This window comes from Zea mays, chromosome 6, assembly GCF_902167145.1.
Source record: "Zea mays cultivar B73 chromosome 6, Zm-B73-REFERENCE-NAM-5.0, whole genome shotgun sequence".
Lineage (NCBI taxonomy): Eukaryota > Viridiplantae > Streptophyta > Magnoliopsida > Poales > Poaceae > Zea > Zea mays.
The window spans coordinates 93,516,586-93,533,008 of NC_050101.1; the positions used below are offsets into that span (position 1 = coordinate 93,516,586).

Here is a 16,423-nt window from a genome sequence, read left to right on the forward strand (position 1 = left end):
AATAGGATATAAATTTTAATGTGACTTTTATATCAAAACAGTGGCACTAATTGATAAACAATAATTTTATAAAATTATAGAAATTGGAATGAATAAATTTGGACTCCATATGAATTTTCTAGGAATTTTGCAAGTTCTAGTTAATATCTTCATATTAAAAATCCATTTCCTATGTATTTTTCTGAATTTTCTAATCTTTTGGACTGGGCGCACAATTACCAAAATCGTCAGGGGTCTCAGCGCAAGTTTTCTAAGACTCAGAACGACCCTGGTGCAGACGGCGGGTTCATTACTAAGAAGTTCAGGGACTCTTTTGAGATATTGCCAAGCGAAGGGGTATTATGGCACGTGAACCGCACGATTACGATCCGGTGGTCCAGATTAGTTTGATCCGCATCCGAGGACCCGCGGATGATCCAGACCGTAGGCACACAGATCTACGGCTAGGATATATTAACATGAAGGGGTATCTCGTCTCTAATCTGAGCCCACAATTCGGTGATCGACGACTCGCATTCAGTTACCATCAGATGTAATCCTATCCATCTGTTCGCCGATCAACGACTCACACACGTCGTCTTCCCCACGACCACACATGGGATGATGCATGAGCGTCCCACGGCGTGACCTCGTCGGCGATCACCCACATCTACACCGATTGCCCCAATTACAAAATAGAGTGGTGCTACGTGAAGCGAAAAACAAGGCGAAATAAGGGAGAAGTAGCTCACTGTAGGAGGAGGCAGAAACAGAGCTACCCACGAGGCGAGGTGGACCGACAGCCGTACCCCAACATCGGCGACGAGGAATTGTGCAGCGTGTGGCCACAACCCTGGCCCGGCTAGACATCGATGACGAGTGGTGTGCGTCGAAGATGGCACAACGAGCAGTAAGGAAGGAGCTTTGGCGGGGGGAAAAAGGCCGCTTCGGAAATCTGGAGAGGAGAGAGAACGCGCCGGGTCTTCACGGCGATGGTGCCCATGGTTCTTATACCCGGAACTGAGTCCGATTTTGGGGGGGGGATTGGTCAACGGAGCGCGCCATGCGCGCGAGCATCCAGCGGAGAGGATAAGTCCGTCGCATGCTCCAGCTCCGATTGTTATGGCGGATCCCAACTGACCGGCATTATTTCAGCGGATGGAACATCGAACGCACTGGCTGGGAAAGGGGATGAGTCCGACAGGCTAACCCCACCAGCCATCGACTGATTCTGTCAATGTCCGGCAACTAGTCTAGTGAGGCCCACACGTCAGTGGAGAAATGAGGAGAGCAAGCGCATGAATCGTCCCCCAGCGTGCATGGCACAGGATCAGGTCCCCCCATGCGGCCCACATGTCATTGAGGGTAGCTGATGTCATCGCTGACCTCAGGATGACACAAGGTGATTTTTTTATTACTTTCTCTTCGGCAGCTGGATTGAAGAATAAACAAGAGAAGAGTACGAGAGAGGGATGTGAGCTGGCTTTCCAGGACGGTGGCCAACCGTGAGGCACATGCAGGTGAGTTTTCTCTTTTGTTTTTTTGTTTCTTTTTTATTTTCTTATTTCTATTTTGTTATTAATTTCTTTTGTTTTTGATTTTAAAATCAAATACAGTTTGATTACCAATATTAAATACACCATCTAAAAAAATACTCAACATGAAATACATGGTTCATTATATTTTATATATCAAATATTTATTTAGTCAAATGAAATGCACCACAAAAAATATTAGCATGAGATGCATACTTCTTATTTATTTATTGGTCACTTGACTAATTTTGATACTATTAATTCAATATGCACAAAGAAAGGAAACCAAATAATCTCTAAAGGTTTTATAATTCTAAAACACCCACTTATAAGCATATTTATTTTTTTTCTTATACAATTTTTGGGCTTTACAAATCCTACCCCCCTTAACAGAAATCTCGTCCCCGGGATTTGTAAGAAAAGGGATACAATAGGTTTGGTTTAGAATTTTAGTTTCTCAATAGGTTTTGGAAATCAAAGTTTTGTTCAAGTTTTTTTATAACAGTTAGTAGACGATTTGGAATATATGGATACTGTATGTCTATCCATCTATTATGTCACATGAGGCACGCTTATGGCAAGGGTATAATAAGGCAGACTTCATCCAGAACTGTGGATCTTGATTCCGCTGGCGATTTAACTTGATCTTTGAAGACATGAGTTGATGCTTATCCTTCTTTGACGTGGTTGGTCTTATTTGGCCTTTCTTCTTGGAGTTGCCATCTGAGTTAAGGACATATAGTTAGGATAGCCAGGGTACACGAGGTAGGTAGGTTTGAACAAAGTTTTACTTTGCTTTTAGGACAAATGAACTAATTAGCCTGTGAGGTAGGTTATGTTGTTTGTTCACGGACGAGTTGGTCTGTCGTTCTTAATTTAGTGCAGAGTGCAACAATTTAAAATATGTTTTATAGGGGTAGAGTCTCATTTATTTTACCACTATCAACTGGTTAAGTGATTGACCTTAGGTTAGCTCAACTTAAGGTTAGACTTCGTTAGGTTAGATTAATCCATCACATTAGATCAGATCTAGGTTAGATTGTTATGACTAGATAAGATCTCATTAATTTGGATTGATCATAGTTGTTACTTTAGGATGAGATAAGCAAAGTTGTTAGGATAAGACGAATATGTCAAGGTGAGATGAATCTATTGAGATAAGAGAGAATCTTTTAAGCCAAAATGGATCTATTAAGCTAGATATATTTTAATTAGGATACGTAAGGATCTTTTGAGATAAGACGGATCTATAAGTGTAGGATAGATTCTTTTAAGATAAGATGGATATTGTTAGGCTAGATATAATCTAATTTGTCTAGTTAGTTTTATAAGCATTATTTATATGCAGATGTAATTATGGACATTACTCCACAATTCATCACACTCAATCAAAGATCCAAATCAAACAAGTATCATAAGAACAAACATTCAAGTTCATAGATATCTATGTAAAAATAGTTTTGTTTTTATTCCTAGGAGTAGGTCTCCTATTCCTAATGGTCAATTTAGGCACAGGATTTCAAAGTGTGAAATCCACATTTGTCTTTAGAAAAGAAAAGGTAAGAATAATCAGAGTAAAGCGGAAATAGATGAGAAAAAAATTAAGAAAAGTTTAGAAAGAATCAGAGTAGCAAAGGTAAGTAGACAATGGTTGTCCAGTTCTATCTAGGTTTCGTCCTACAGTCAACATTCCTCTGATACCACTTCTGTCACACCCGGATTTCAGGGGCACCAAGACCCGGGCGCGAACATAATCACCAGGTGTGCCGGGACCAAGTCTCACACATATGATGAATCATGGCACAGGATCGAATGTCATATCTTTACTACATAACATGAATTCTATACAAAATAAATAATTACATTATAAGGAGACAACGGTCCAGCAACCCAAAGTTGACTGGGAGACGACGACCTAGACCTCTCACGAACTCGTCACAGCATCCTCCAAGCGCCTCATCCTGTGGTACCTGTTCTTGACCTGTGTGGGGGGTGTGAGACAGCAAGAGTGAGCTCACATACGTTCATCGCTCAACAAGTTGTGGGGAATAATGTGAACGAACTCGCCAAAGGTGGGAGTTCATGTGAAGTGTAAGGCTTACCAAAGAGGATGGTTAGAGCTGAGCATTGCTTTTAAAGTTGGTCAAAATTTTATTAGCAATTACTAAGTATAAGTAAATACCAACCCAATTAAATAGTAGAACAGAAGTAACAACATCACCTGCGATGCAATGCATATGACAAATTGAATTTAAGTTCCATAAATTAATCATGTGAGGGTCCGAGCTGCTCATGACCGTGAGCACGGCTAGTATACCAGTTTTACACTCTGCAGAGGTTGCGCATCTTTACCCACAAGTCATGTTACCCATCTGCCAAAGGATCGCGACTTCCCATACACCTCTACCGAGGAGGCGAGGCAGGGTAACACTACGAGGCCTTTACAAAGTTCCACTAGCTTCAGAAAACCCGCTACAGTTTATAGGAAGCTCCAATGCAGGGTTCTTGCCTGACCGCCATCGCAGCAAAATCAACCAAGGACCTCCCTACACTGACCACTCCCCTACTGCCCTTGCCCCTTTCGGGTAAGGTAGTCTTCCACTAGCTTCCCTATTTAATCAGCCAAGGGCGTCCCATTAAACCCTTGTGGTAGCACTGTTTTCCCGGGTGGTCGCTCCATGTTCCAATTAACATAATGATCTTATCATGAATAGTAATAATAAACATAAAATAAAAGTGTGATCATGAATAATGTACCTTCATACCCAAAACCACATAAAGCACTAGCAAGTACTACCCAAAAAGTTCAGTGGTAAACAAGGTATAAAGATAGACAAACTAGGGTAACCTATTGGGTCCCATCAAAATTAACCTATGCAGATCATTATGATTAATCAGAACATGGCTGGGTAAAAAGAAGTGATCAAGGGCACAACTTGCCTGGCACTTGAGATCCGAGTTACCAGGGTGATTCTTTAGATCCTCGTGACCTCACCGCTAGTCGTAGCAATACAAACAAACATGATATAGATAAAATTAACATCACATCAAACATAGGTACAAACTGAATAATAATAATCTACGCGTTGCTACGAGGTTGTGGAATCGAGAAATACTAAGATCGGAGTTACAATTAAAGGGTTCTAATTTTATAGAGGATTTATGTGATTAAAATGTTAAACTATATTATAAATTGGTTAATATAAATCATATATGAGGTTATTCTCTAAATAATTATCTCAACTTTAATCTGAGTTATAAATTGACCATAAATCGTATTCTAGTAGATTATAATGATAAGTCATTTAACCAGACTAATGTAACTGGAACGAGTCAGTTTGGAATTAAAACGAAAGAGTTATGATTTTCTGAAGATTTTACGTGTTTTGTACAAGATTAAATAGGATATAAATTTTAATGTGACTTTTATATCAAAACAGTGGCACTAATTGATAAACAATAATTTTATAAAATTATAGAAATTGGAATGAATAAATTTGGACTCCATATGAATTTTCTAGGAATTTTGCAAGTTCTAGTTAATATCTTCATATTAAAAATCCATTTCCTATGTATTTTTCTGAATTTTCTAATCTTTTGGACTGGGCGCACAATTACCAAAATCGTCAGGGGTCTCAGCGCAAGTTTTCTAAGACTCAGAACGACCCTGGTGCAGACGGCGGGTTCATTACTAAGAAGTTCAGGGACTCTTTTGAGATATTGCCAAGCGAAGGGGTATTATGGCACGTGAACCGCTCGATTACGATCCGGTGGTCCAGATTAGTTTGATCCGCATCCGAGGACTCGCGGATGATCCAGACCGTAGGCACACAGATCTACGGCTAGGATATATTAACATGAAGGGGTATCTCGTCTCTAATCTGAGCCCACAATTCGGTGATCGACGACTCGCATTCAGTTACCTCAGATGTAATCCTATCCATCTGTTCGCCGATCAACGACTCACACACGTCGTCTTCCCCACGACCACACATGGGATGATGCATGAGCGTCCCACGGCGTGACCTCGTCGGCGATCACCCACATCTACACCGATTGCCCCAACCACAAAATAGAGCGGTGCTACGTGAAGCGAAAAACAAGGCGAAATAAGGGAGAAGTAGCTCACTGCAGGCGGAGGCAGAAACAGAGCTACCCACGAGGCGAGGTGGACCGACAGCCGTACTGTGATATCCTGGCCCCTGGGATGGGATGTCCTGACCTAAGGCTTAATAGAATTAATAGAGTAATCATATCAACAAGGTGCATCTTCTTTTTCGGAAGCCTATCTCGAAAGAACCTCCAAGTTAAGCGTGCTTGACTTGGAGCAATTTGGGATGGGTGACCAACCGGGAAGTTTTCTCGGGTGCGCATGAGTGAGGACAAAGTGCGCACAAAAGACTCGTGTTGGTCTGTGGGGACGATATATGATCCTAGAGAGCTGCCAAGAGTAAGTACCGCCGGTCCATGGATTGGACGGGGTGTTACAAGTGGTATCAGAGCCGACCCTCGAGGTTTCACGGGCGTGTGTGGGCTAGGGGGTTCGGGTATATGGCGCATGGCGCATGTGGGCCCAGAGTGGTCACATGGCATGGCATATGACGACACTAGACACACAGACGTGGCTAAGAGGGGAGGTTCCTGGATTGGGGTTGACCGACGAGGACGTCGGTCTTCTAAGGGGGGTGGATTGTGATATCCTGGCCCCTGGGATGGGATGTCCTGACCTAAGGCTTAATAGAATTAATAGAGTAATCATATCAACAAGGTGTATCTTCTTTTTCGGAAGCCTATCTCGAAAGAACCTCCAAGTTAAGCGTGCTTGACTTGGAGCAATTTGGGATGGGTGACCAACCGGGAAGTTTTCTCGGGTGCGCATGAGTGAGGACAAAGTGCGCACAAAAGACTCGTGTTGGTCTGTGGGGACGATATATGATCCTAGAGAGCTGCCAAGAGTAAGTACCGCCGGTCCATGGATTGGACGGGGTGTTACACGTACCCCAACATCGGCGACGAGGAATTGTGCAGCGTGTGGCCACAACCCTGGCCCGGCTAGACATCGATGACGAGTGGTGTGCGTCGAAGATGGCACAACGAGCAGTAAGGAAGGAGCTTTGGTGGGGGAAAAAGGTCGCTTCGGAAATCTGGAGAGGAGAGAGAACGCGCCGGGTCTTCACGGCGATGGTGCCCATGGTTCTTATACCCGGAACCCGTACCCCAACATGGTTTTTTATTTTCTTATTTCTATTTTGTTATTAATTTCTTTTGTTTTTGATTTTAAAATCAAATACAGTTTGATTACCAATATTAAATACACCATCTAAAAAAATACTCAACATGAAATACATGGTTCATTATATTTTATATATCAAATATTTATTTAGTCAAATGAAATGCACCACAAAAAATATCTGCATGAGATGCATACTTCTTATTTATTTATTGGTCACTTGACTAATTTTGATACTATTAATTCAATATGCATAAAGAAAGGAAACCAAATAATCTCTAAAGGTTTTATAATTCTAAAACACTCACTTATAAGCATATTTATTTTTTTTCTTATACAATTTTTGGGCTTTACAGTTGATTCTTGCTAAAGCCTCTCCTTGATTCCCAAATCCAGCATACCCTTGAGAGTCTTTTCTTTAGTCGGGTAAGTCTTGCTGAGTAATTCCATACTCAGAGTTTTATTCCCTATTGTTTTTCAGGTTATAGTCTTGTGCTGCTGTTGATGGTGTTAAGTGCCGGTGGGCTCGGTCTTCTTATAAGTCTAAGTACTTCTTCTATACTTCTTATTGAGGATGGTCACTTGAGCTAGCATATATTTCAAACTTATACTTTTGTAATCACTCCGATAAAATAATGTAAAATTTTTGTAACTTGTAAAATTTGGTAATAAGATTTCTGCAGCAAAAATGTTGTGTGTGTGTGATTGGTGTTACTTAATCCCGCGGTTCTGGTTGTAAGTGGTTTATCCGATGTCCTTGGGGTAATCGGACGGATCCTGTTAAGTTATCTAGTGCACATACATGGTCGTCTGAGGTCTTTAGGACAAGGACAGGTACATGTGGGCCCGATACCTTGGGAGGTTCTGCCACACTGTGTCTTCGTCAAGATACATGTCTTGAGTTTTTTTACAATCATCCTCTAGACACACTCCAAGACACAATTTAAGATACCCATTTTACATGTCCTAACAAAGCTGAAACATGATAATCACGTATTCATTAAATTCAGAGAGTGGATTCAAACAACACTAATTTTTTTTTCCAAAGGTGAGATGATCTAATGCCACTTGTGATCTTGCTCTATATATACTTCCACTCAAGATTTCATATGTACATATAATAAACTTAGGATAATATATGGACATATACAAGATGTACGAAGAATTCAGCTATTCTAGCAAAACGTGGGGGGAGGGCGGGTGCGAGTACGACGAAGTCAGTCTATCCAAATCCAAGCCATCAATTACATCAAGGTCCATGGCCGCGTCACGACCCACGGCGGGGGTCTTGCTGCCCAACGCCCTAGCCGGCGAGCCGCCATGGCTCCGGCACAAGCCCCAGCTCCGGCGAGCCAGGCTCCGTCGGCCAGGCGGCGGAGGCTCGCAGCTCTGGCTCCTGCCGTAAGTCGCCCTCCTGAAGCCCAGGTGGTCCAGCGCCGCGCGCTCGCAGTCCGACAGCGGGCTCGAAGCCACGCGGCTGTTCACGGGCGACGTGTTGCGCCTCGTCTCCGTCTCCGTCTCCGGGTGGAGGCCAGGTGCCGCCTTGCGGGACCGGGACGAGGCGTCATGCTCGTGCCTCGATGGCTTGCCGGTCCCGTAGCCTCTGCTCTTCACCTGCATCACCAGGTGGTGGAGGAGCACCACCAGCTCCAGCATGTAGTGCTCGGTTTTCGCCTTGTCGGCGTGGTGCAGCGTCTGGATGCGGATGACGCTGTGCCTGTGCTGGTAGCCTGATTTCTTGCCCATGTCAAGATTAGCCCATTCGCCAACCCATCCAAAACCTTGGTGCGCCCTGGTCGGGTCGATGAATCAGTAGGGAAAACAAAAATAATTGTTAGCGCATAGTACTGCAGCCAAGTCAGATTGTCACAGTACGTATACTAAAACAAGCTCAGGCTACCTTATTGTATTTTCTGCTACCGGCAGAAGCCAGCGAAGAGTTTTCTGCATTTCGGCTTTTATTTGAGCTACCGTACGCTGCAGCAATGGAACACCACTTATCCACTTGAAAATTTTAAAAACAGGCCCTTGAATGCGTGCGGAAATTGACATAAAGTAAAATACAGCTTCAAACTTCGCCTCCACCATCAGTCAGTTTTACAGAACTACTGCAGACTGCATGCGCATGGAAGATACTACGTACTAAGGAAATGAAACATTTGAGCACTGACCTCTTCTTCGGTGTTATATGTCTGCAGTCGTGATCGCAGAGCTAACTTCACTGTTACTGGCAGACCATGGTACAGATTGTCCCTTGCACTAGGAGGAAGAGAGAGGGGCCGGGAAATCTGCATAGGTAAACACGGTACTTTCAGAATGTCATCTTGCCCTCTAACCAACTGACAGAAAACATATCCTGGATGAACATATGGAAATTGCCGCATACCAATATAATGAAAGTGGGGGACATCACGCAGACATAAATAGACATTGGACAGGCTATTAGAACCACTTACTATATTTTCAATTTGGTTGATGATGTTAGCATAATGTAGTGCCAGACCACAGGAACCTAGCCTTTTGTTCTGAGTTTGCTCGGAAGCGCAGAAATCGGTTCCTGAGGTGTTAAGATATTGTTAGATACATTTTTTGGAAAATAAAAAACAACAACAACAAGCTAGTAATACTGCTTACCAGCTTCGTTAAATGATTCTCGGATTTGTCTATGTAAAAATACTACAATGTCCACAAGTTTCTCCACGATCTGCAGTTGGGAGAACAAGTGCAATGTCAGCATTCTTCAAAAGAAGTTAGGGTAAGGAACAGTGTAGCATGCCCACCAAAACAATGTCCCGTTAGCTAGCATGTAAATATCGACAAAGACTAACGGACACAAAGTTACAGTATAAAGTATAAACTACAAAACAACTGAATGAGTATGGTTGAAAATTTACCTCTTCCAAGGTCCTTGACCACAAGGATTTTTTCTTCAGATTTTTCACAAGCTTCCTCTGGCGCTTTAGTTCACTATGCAATATCATTATACTCTCTGCAACAAAAGGTAAAAAAATAAGATGTAATTACACCCCACCCCCCATGTTTTATCTGTAGATGCCTACATGCTTGTGTAAAATGATATAACAACAAAAAGGGCTATAGAAAATAACAGCACGTACTGTGAAAGAATGATTGTATTGTATATACGTAGACATTTTAAGAACCACTCCAAAAGAACACGGTTAGGAGTCCCATACGTTCATGTACTTCATTTTCTAAGAAGTGTGGATTCCTTGGTTACCATGTCAATCCTACCCATCAGCTTGTCATGCTTTTTTTTTTGAACCAAGTGGAGCTCTGCCTTTCAATCTTGTCATGCTTGTTAGCCAGTCAATTTGTAATTGGCTATCACAAGTTGGTTCATTTGGAATAAATATCGCAATGGAAAGTTTTTTTTCCAGACAAGCCAGTCAATGATAAAAAGGCCTAAAGCATGCGTTCCAGACAAGCTATTTCCATACAAGATAGTCATTGAGAAAAAGGCCTAAAGCATGCACTCTAAAATCTATCGGTACTGCTCCAAAATGGCATCAGTCTTACTGTACCTCGTCTAGCTGCTGGCACAGGCTCCTCTTCATGAAATTTCTTTTTAAAATCCTGCTCAAACCTGTCCAGAGCATGCAATTCATGATATAGCTCCTGCAATTACATACTTAATAAGCATAAGTTCTGGAGTTCTTGTGATATTGACAACAATAGCTTGATACTACAACCATTCTTGAAAATGTAGTTTATAAATTGCTATTGTGTATATGATGCAATGATTTTAGTTTTAGAAATCGGCGAACACTCCATAAATTAAACAGCAGAAATGTACAAGAACAGTGTTACCTTTTGACTCTAAAAACATAAATATTTTATGTAAAGGCACCTATAAGTACACAAATCAGGACACTAAAGCAAACATATAAGAATTCTTTACAGCATACATACAGAGGTGTTTTGTGCCAAATTAATCAATTGCTGGACAGTAGCTTCCATAGTCTCCTTTGAATGATCCTGGGGTGTATTATCTGTCGTTAACCTGCATATCATAGTAATTTAGAGAATCTGAAGTGCTAATGTGAGTGTAGATAGCAACACCTCAGATGAAAAAACATACTTTTCAGAGGCATACTTGTCGAAATATCGCCCCAAGTTATGCCATATAGGATCTTTGCAGAGGTTGCCAAATCGTATTACTTCTCTTGAAAAGACGGCAAGTTCTTCCCTGTACGATTTGCATTTTTCAAGTCCATGTCAGCCACAGTTTTGACTAAAGCAACTGAGGGTAGGTATTCGAGCAAGTCCAAATCATACAATTGTACCTTTTATCAACGACAGCAATATGCAACAGCTCAATGGTATTTGAGGACACCAATACTTGCACTCCATCTGAATGCAGAATTTCTTTCTTGAGCTCTTCTATACTCTCATCAGAGCATGACATCCACAAACTAGAAGCCTTAGCTATTGTATTCGCGACTTCAAATGCTAAAATACAGGCTCTATTGCCCCGGTTGGTTCCTCCGGAGAGAAAGCCGCTGCCAGGATTCAAGCTTGTCATGCTACTCCCGAGCGTGTCTAACACTTCAACGGCAGCAATGCTAGCTCTTCCCAGAAATGTACCTGTGTCTGATACCTGGCAGAACTTAGTATGTCAGAGTTCATGTGAAAAGACCTACCGCTATGCTCTCATGTAATGATCTCTTAGTTCTACTTCGTCAGCTACAAATGGAAATCTAACTAGCTATTGTGCAAAATGACATCAGGAAAAGAATGTTTGTAGTTAGGTGACATTAGGTGAGCTCGTGACATATAAAGCAACGTTTATATATTCTAAGAATGCTATTCTGGTATGAAATGTTAAAAGTTATGACTTATGAAACAGCACTACTAAAAAAATGAAAGTTCATGCAACTAGATCATGGAAACATGAAACTTTGACTGAGCTTGGTCAAAATATGAAAGGAGATGCCAGTCCTTGGAAGCTGTTGGATTGCTTCTCTGAATTTACTGTGCCCTCGTTTTTTATATCATTAGCTATGAGATTCCTGTCATGCCCAATGACTTAGCCGCTGCTTATCCCAGTTTTTGTCTACACATGCTGACAGCAATACGCAACACGACTAGTGTTTGTCCATCGTGCCATGGTTTGTAGTTTGACAGAGACTCCTTGCACATTCGGAGGAGAGCAACGACCCCTCCTAGCTGCGAATAAAAACTGGAAACTTCGTGCCTCCGGAAGAGTTGTTCGTTTATCCAGGAATGCACTGGTGACCGATTCCAGGTGATCAAAACTTATATAAATTAGGGAAACAATCCGGAAAACCGAACGTAAGATGGTATGATTTGGCGACTCCAAAAGCGGCACAGAGCAGAAGAGCGGTCAGACACAATTTCGCGTTGTGGGTCGCAGTCGCAGGCTTGACCATCCGTTCCAGAGGGCAGACTTTTGCTGACAGCAACGTGAATGTAGATTAAGCACCGGCTTCGCTTATCCCTGGCTGGGAGAGAGATTTGCAAGAAAAAGGGCCGCCAAGCTTGACTTCACACTGTAGTACTGTATGTATGCCGACATGCAGGCTTGTATTCTACTAATTATTGGCTTGACTTGTTGTATGTATCTGTATCTGTATGGTACGTATAGCGAGCACGCCCTTGTTCGCGTATCAATCGGTTGGTCGGAAAATAGGAACTCTGACGAGGATTGTGGTGAGCCCGCGAGAGTCTCGCTAGGAAATCGGTGGTGTGTCCAACTCCCAGCAGCAAGGTGACCTTGAATTTGAAGCAGCAGTACCGTCCGCTGTCCGCACCTCGAAAAGCAGCGAGAGCCGCGGCACGTACGCAACGCAGCAGCATGCACGAGGCGGGGGGCAGGGGATCAGGATGGGGATGTACCTTGTTGGAGTGGGGCGGCGGGATGGCGAGCTCGCCGGAGTCGAAGTTCCCGGGGCCGTACCTCCCGCGGCGCGCGTCGTAGGCGGCCGCCAGCGTGCCCGGCGCGTCCTCCGGGAAGTGCCTCGAGCACACGCACCCCATGGCTGGCTTGGCTTCTCAGCGGAGTCGGAGTCGGGCGAATGTAGCCGGCAGGCAGGAGGGACACGCGCTCTGCTGGAGGCAGGAGGCAGGAGGCTATTCCTCAAGTTGCTGGTGGTGGTGGAATCGGGCAGCTCGTCGTCGCTCCTCCCCAGCGCTGGAGTTGGGGTTGCTGGTCCCCGGAGGTGGCGGCGGGTTTGAAGTTGCGGGTGAGAGGCGGACGCAAGGGAGGGAGGCGCAGTGCGTGGCGTGGTGGTGGCCTGGTGGGATTGGCGTTGGCGAGCCGACACGACGGCAGTCGGCAGGGTTGGTTTGGGTTTGGGGTGGGTCGCTTTTTGTTTCGTGGACTGGGCAACCTCTGACTCGTTCCGTTTCCGTCTTTCTGTTCCCGTCCCACGCCCCGCCCGCCATCATCGTGCTCGTGCTCGTCCGGTCAAGCAATTAATTCAGCTGCGTGCGTCATCCGTCGCTGTGGCTTACCACCACGAAGCACGTGGCGTGTGCTGCATGCGGCACGTGGCAGTCGTACACCCCCTCTGCTGGAACTGGAAGCAACGACGACGGATCATTGTGACGTTGTGCAAAAAGGAGAAGAACAACGGCAAGGCAACAACGCGTTGCGTGCAGTGTGTGCGCGTCTCGTGTAGTAGTCGATGCAAACAACTGTATTTAGCAGCACTTCTATCAAATTAGGCTGACTCTGACTGTAGCAGCACGGGCATCCGACATCGGTTGCTTACTCTATTTTCGCACGATTCTCTCGCTCCTATGCCACTATAGATCGGACGGCCAAGATATGTCCAGGTGTCATCGCGGAGAATGGAGGGCGGCCGAGGGCACCCAACCCAACCCTAGCACCATCTGTCCATAAATACCGCACGGGTGGGGGTAGCCATCTCGTCTTCCCGATCCGCCGCCGCCAACAATTTCTTTATGTTTTTCTGTTTTCTTGTTCAGAGAACACGCATGTTCCATCCATGCCCACTTGCGCGTTTTTTTTGTTGTTGCAGTTCTTCCTCGTTTGCAGTTCTTCCTCGGGATTTGATTTGATTGATTGGATTGGGTTGGTGCGGGGGCATGCTGGGGGCAGATGACGACATGCTTACGAAGCAGAAGCTGCTGCCTCCGTGACGAGGCACGCCGTGTTGCTCGTCTTCCATGACTCTGATGCCTGCCTGCTTCGCTCCCACCACCCCACACCTTAATCGATGGATTAGGAATTAACCTGCAGCGCCCGTCCAGGTCTCGTGAGAGATTTATATGTTTGGATCAGATTTTAGTTTCTTGAGGCAGATGACGACATGTGCATCCTGCTTGAGATGCAGAAGCTGCCTCCCAGAGGCTTAGCCATGTTGCTCCTCTTCCATGACTCTGATGCCTCCTCGTCCTCTCCCATCATTTGTGTTTTGTTTTGTATTGGTTTTTTTTTGCTGTCTTGCTGTCAGTGATGGCCCATCCCCTAGCGGTTAAAGCTAACAAAACAAAACAGGCGATGTTTCCTTTTCTTGTCGTCACTCAGGCCTTGAAAGCACGCAGTCAGTTCTATGCATTGGATTCAGTCTGCGTTTCGGCTACACAATTCAACACAGGGAAAAAAATCCTAGGGTGGTCATGTGACAGAAATACCAAGGTAGCGAATAAGATTAAAAAGAACACTTTGTTGTGCTTGTCATTGTATAAAGGGATCCATCCGAGGATGAATTGGCTAGGTCGGTGAGAGATTGGAGATGGATAGGAACGTCGGCAGGGGGCCTTTGCCTACGGCCGAGTAAGAAGAGGGTTTCTCACTTCTAATTCTTGTCTATTTTATTTCTAATGAATTACGTAAATAGGCCGGTTAGTCGTCTATATCTAGCTAGAGATCCTTATCTCCTTAAAACTATTATAAAAACTATTAACAAACTAACTGATAACATTTCTAAATAATCTCAATTAATCTTATTTCTAACTATCATTATCTAACCCCACTTGGAGGGTCTATGACTGCTGGTGCTGTAGTCCCTTCGTGGGTCTTCTTGGGCCCTGACACTACCCATCTTGGACAAGCAGCTCGTCATCGAGCTGCAGCATGATGGATGCTCAAAGATCGAGTCTACTTGACACAAAACTAGACACCTAGAAGACAAGTCTTTTACATCTAGGCTTATCTTATTATTCTGATTCTGATTTTTTTGACCCCCATAAGATAAGACAGACACACTCCATGCATTGGACTTGCACGTGTGCAGCCACCTGTATCCCATGGATGCCATCTGGACGAAAGGGGGGCACATACACGAACACCTGGAATAGGTCGCAACAATAACCAGCGGAGGCGCCCTCGTGGCGCCCTGTAGTGGAATGTGGTGGCGCTAAACAGTGCGCCCTTGCCGATGACGAGAGGAGTGCATTTCCAACCGTCGCTGCCGTAGAGTTGAAGTTCGTCGCCAGTGGAACACGTACCATGCTCGCACTTGGAGATAGTGGTCCGGTGCCGCTGCTGATGGCCGACCGACAGGGCGAGATCGCGCCTCCGTGTGCCGAGGTCAACCGTCACCAAGGCTGCCTTGAGCATCTGCCAACGCATCTCTTGCACTATCCATCATGCAAGGAAGCCACGAGCAGCAGCCTGTATGCCCACAACCGTCGACGTCTGGAGCCGTGTGGATAACGCCAACTGTTTTTGCTCATGTTGCACTGTTGTTTTGATTTGCAGCAGCCCCTGCTCAACCATCCGAAGCGAGGCTTGCATCTTTGCGAGATCAGCCCTTATGTTGGTCCACAAATCCCCCATCGATGGAGCTGGTGATTGTTGAGTCGTGGCTGCCCCTAGTGGCGTCGTCCATGGGGACGGAGACGTCATCAACGGAGATGATGTGATGAAATTTGGCGTTGTCCTTGGAGATGGGCACGCCGGCATCCAGCATGTGGTGACAAAATTGACAGGCGATGTTGTTCATGGAGATGGGGACGCCTGTTGCTAGGATGGTGTGACGAAGGTGGCATGCGGCGTAGCCCATGGAGATGGGAACACCGGTTGCCAAGACGGCGTGGCGAAGGTGACATGCGGCACAGTCCATGGAGATGGGGACGTCGATTGCCAGGATGATGCCACAAAATTGGCAGCAGAAGCTATGGGATCGGATCGAAACCCAAGCTTAGCGGATACCATATGTTATGGTCGCTAGATCGGTGAGGGATTGGAGAGGGATATCGATGGACAGGAACGTCGGCCAGGGGCCTCTGCCCACGCCCGAGCAAGAGGAGGATAGTACCTAATTGATGTCGATTGTAAAGATTTCAGCATGTTCGGCACTATGTTTACATGAATGAAAATAGCATTCACTAGAGTGAGTAAATTGAAAACTCTGCACCAAAAAAAAAATAAGCTATACAAACACAATCCTTACGGTGCGCATTTGGATCCGCTCATTTCTGAAGGAATTGAAATTTATTTAGGGTCCGTTTGTTCCCCTTTATTTTGATGATTTGGAATTTAATTAATAGAGTAGGCTATTTTTTAAAAATGTGATATTACACAACTTTCTAAAGTGTATATATATGTCTATCTCAAATTCATGGTATGAGAAATGGAAACTGATTCTATAGATTTACATGCTACTTTTCTAATGTATAATTTATAACACACTCTTATGGTTTAGAATAATATACAAATATAATACAC

At 44.4% G+C, this 16,423-nt stretch overlaps 1 protein-coding gene across 2 annotated transcripts; it reads right to left on the reverse strand.

Moving 5' to 3' along the window:
- Nucleotides 1-7,662: 7,662 nt before the first annotated feature.
- LOC100275634 (uncharacterized) lies at nt 7,663-13,085 on the reverse strand. Of its 2 annotated transcripts, none has more exons than NM_001374092.1 (11): nt 12,622-13,066; nt 11,049-11,362; nt 10,844-10,951; nt 10,675-10,765; nt 10,287-10,380; nt 9,639-9,733; nt 9,379-9,448; nt 9,201-9,301; nt 8,916-9,032; nt 8,645-8,721; nt 7,663-8,536 (listed from the first exon to the last, which is right to left on the reverse strand). In NM_001374092.1, exons 1-11 carry the CDS (start codon nt 12,760-12,762, stop codon nt 7,915-7,917), a joined length of 1,830 nt encoding a protein of 609 aa, NP_001361021.1. In that variant the 5' UTR covers nt 12,763-13,066; the 3' UTR covers nt 7,663-7,914. The 2 variants fall into 2 exon arrangements, with proteins under 2 accessions (NP_001361021.1, XP_008647637.1); XM_008649415.4 differs by having other exon boundaries at nt 7,728-8,536; nt 10,859-10,951; nt 12,622-13,085.
- Between the last annotated feature and the right edge of the window lie 3,338 nt (nt 13,086-16,423).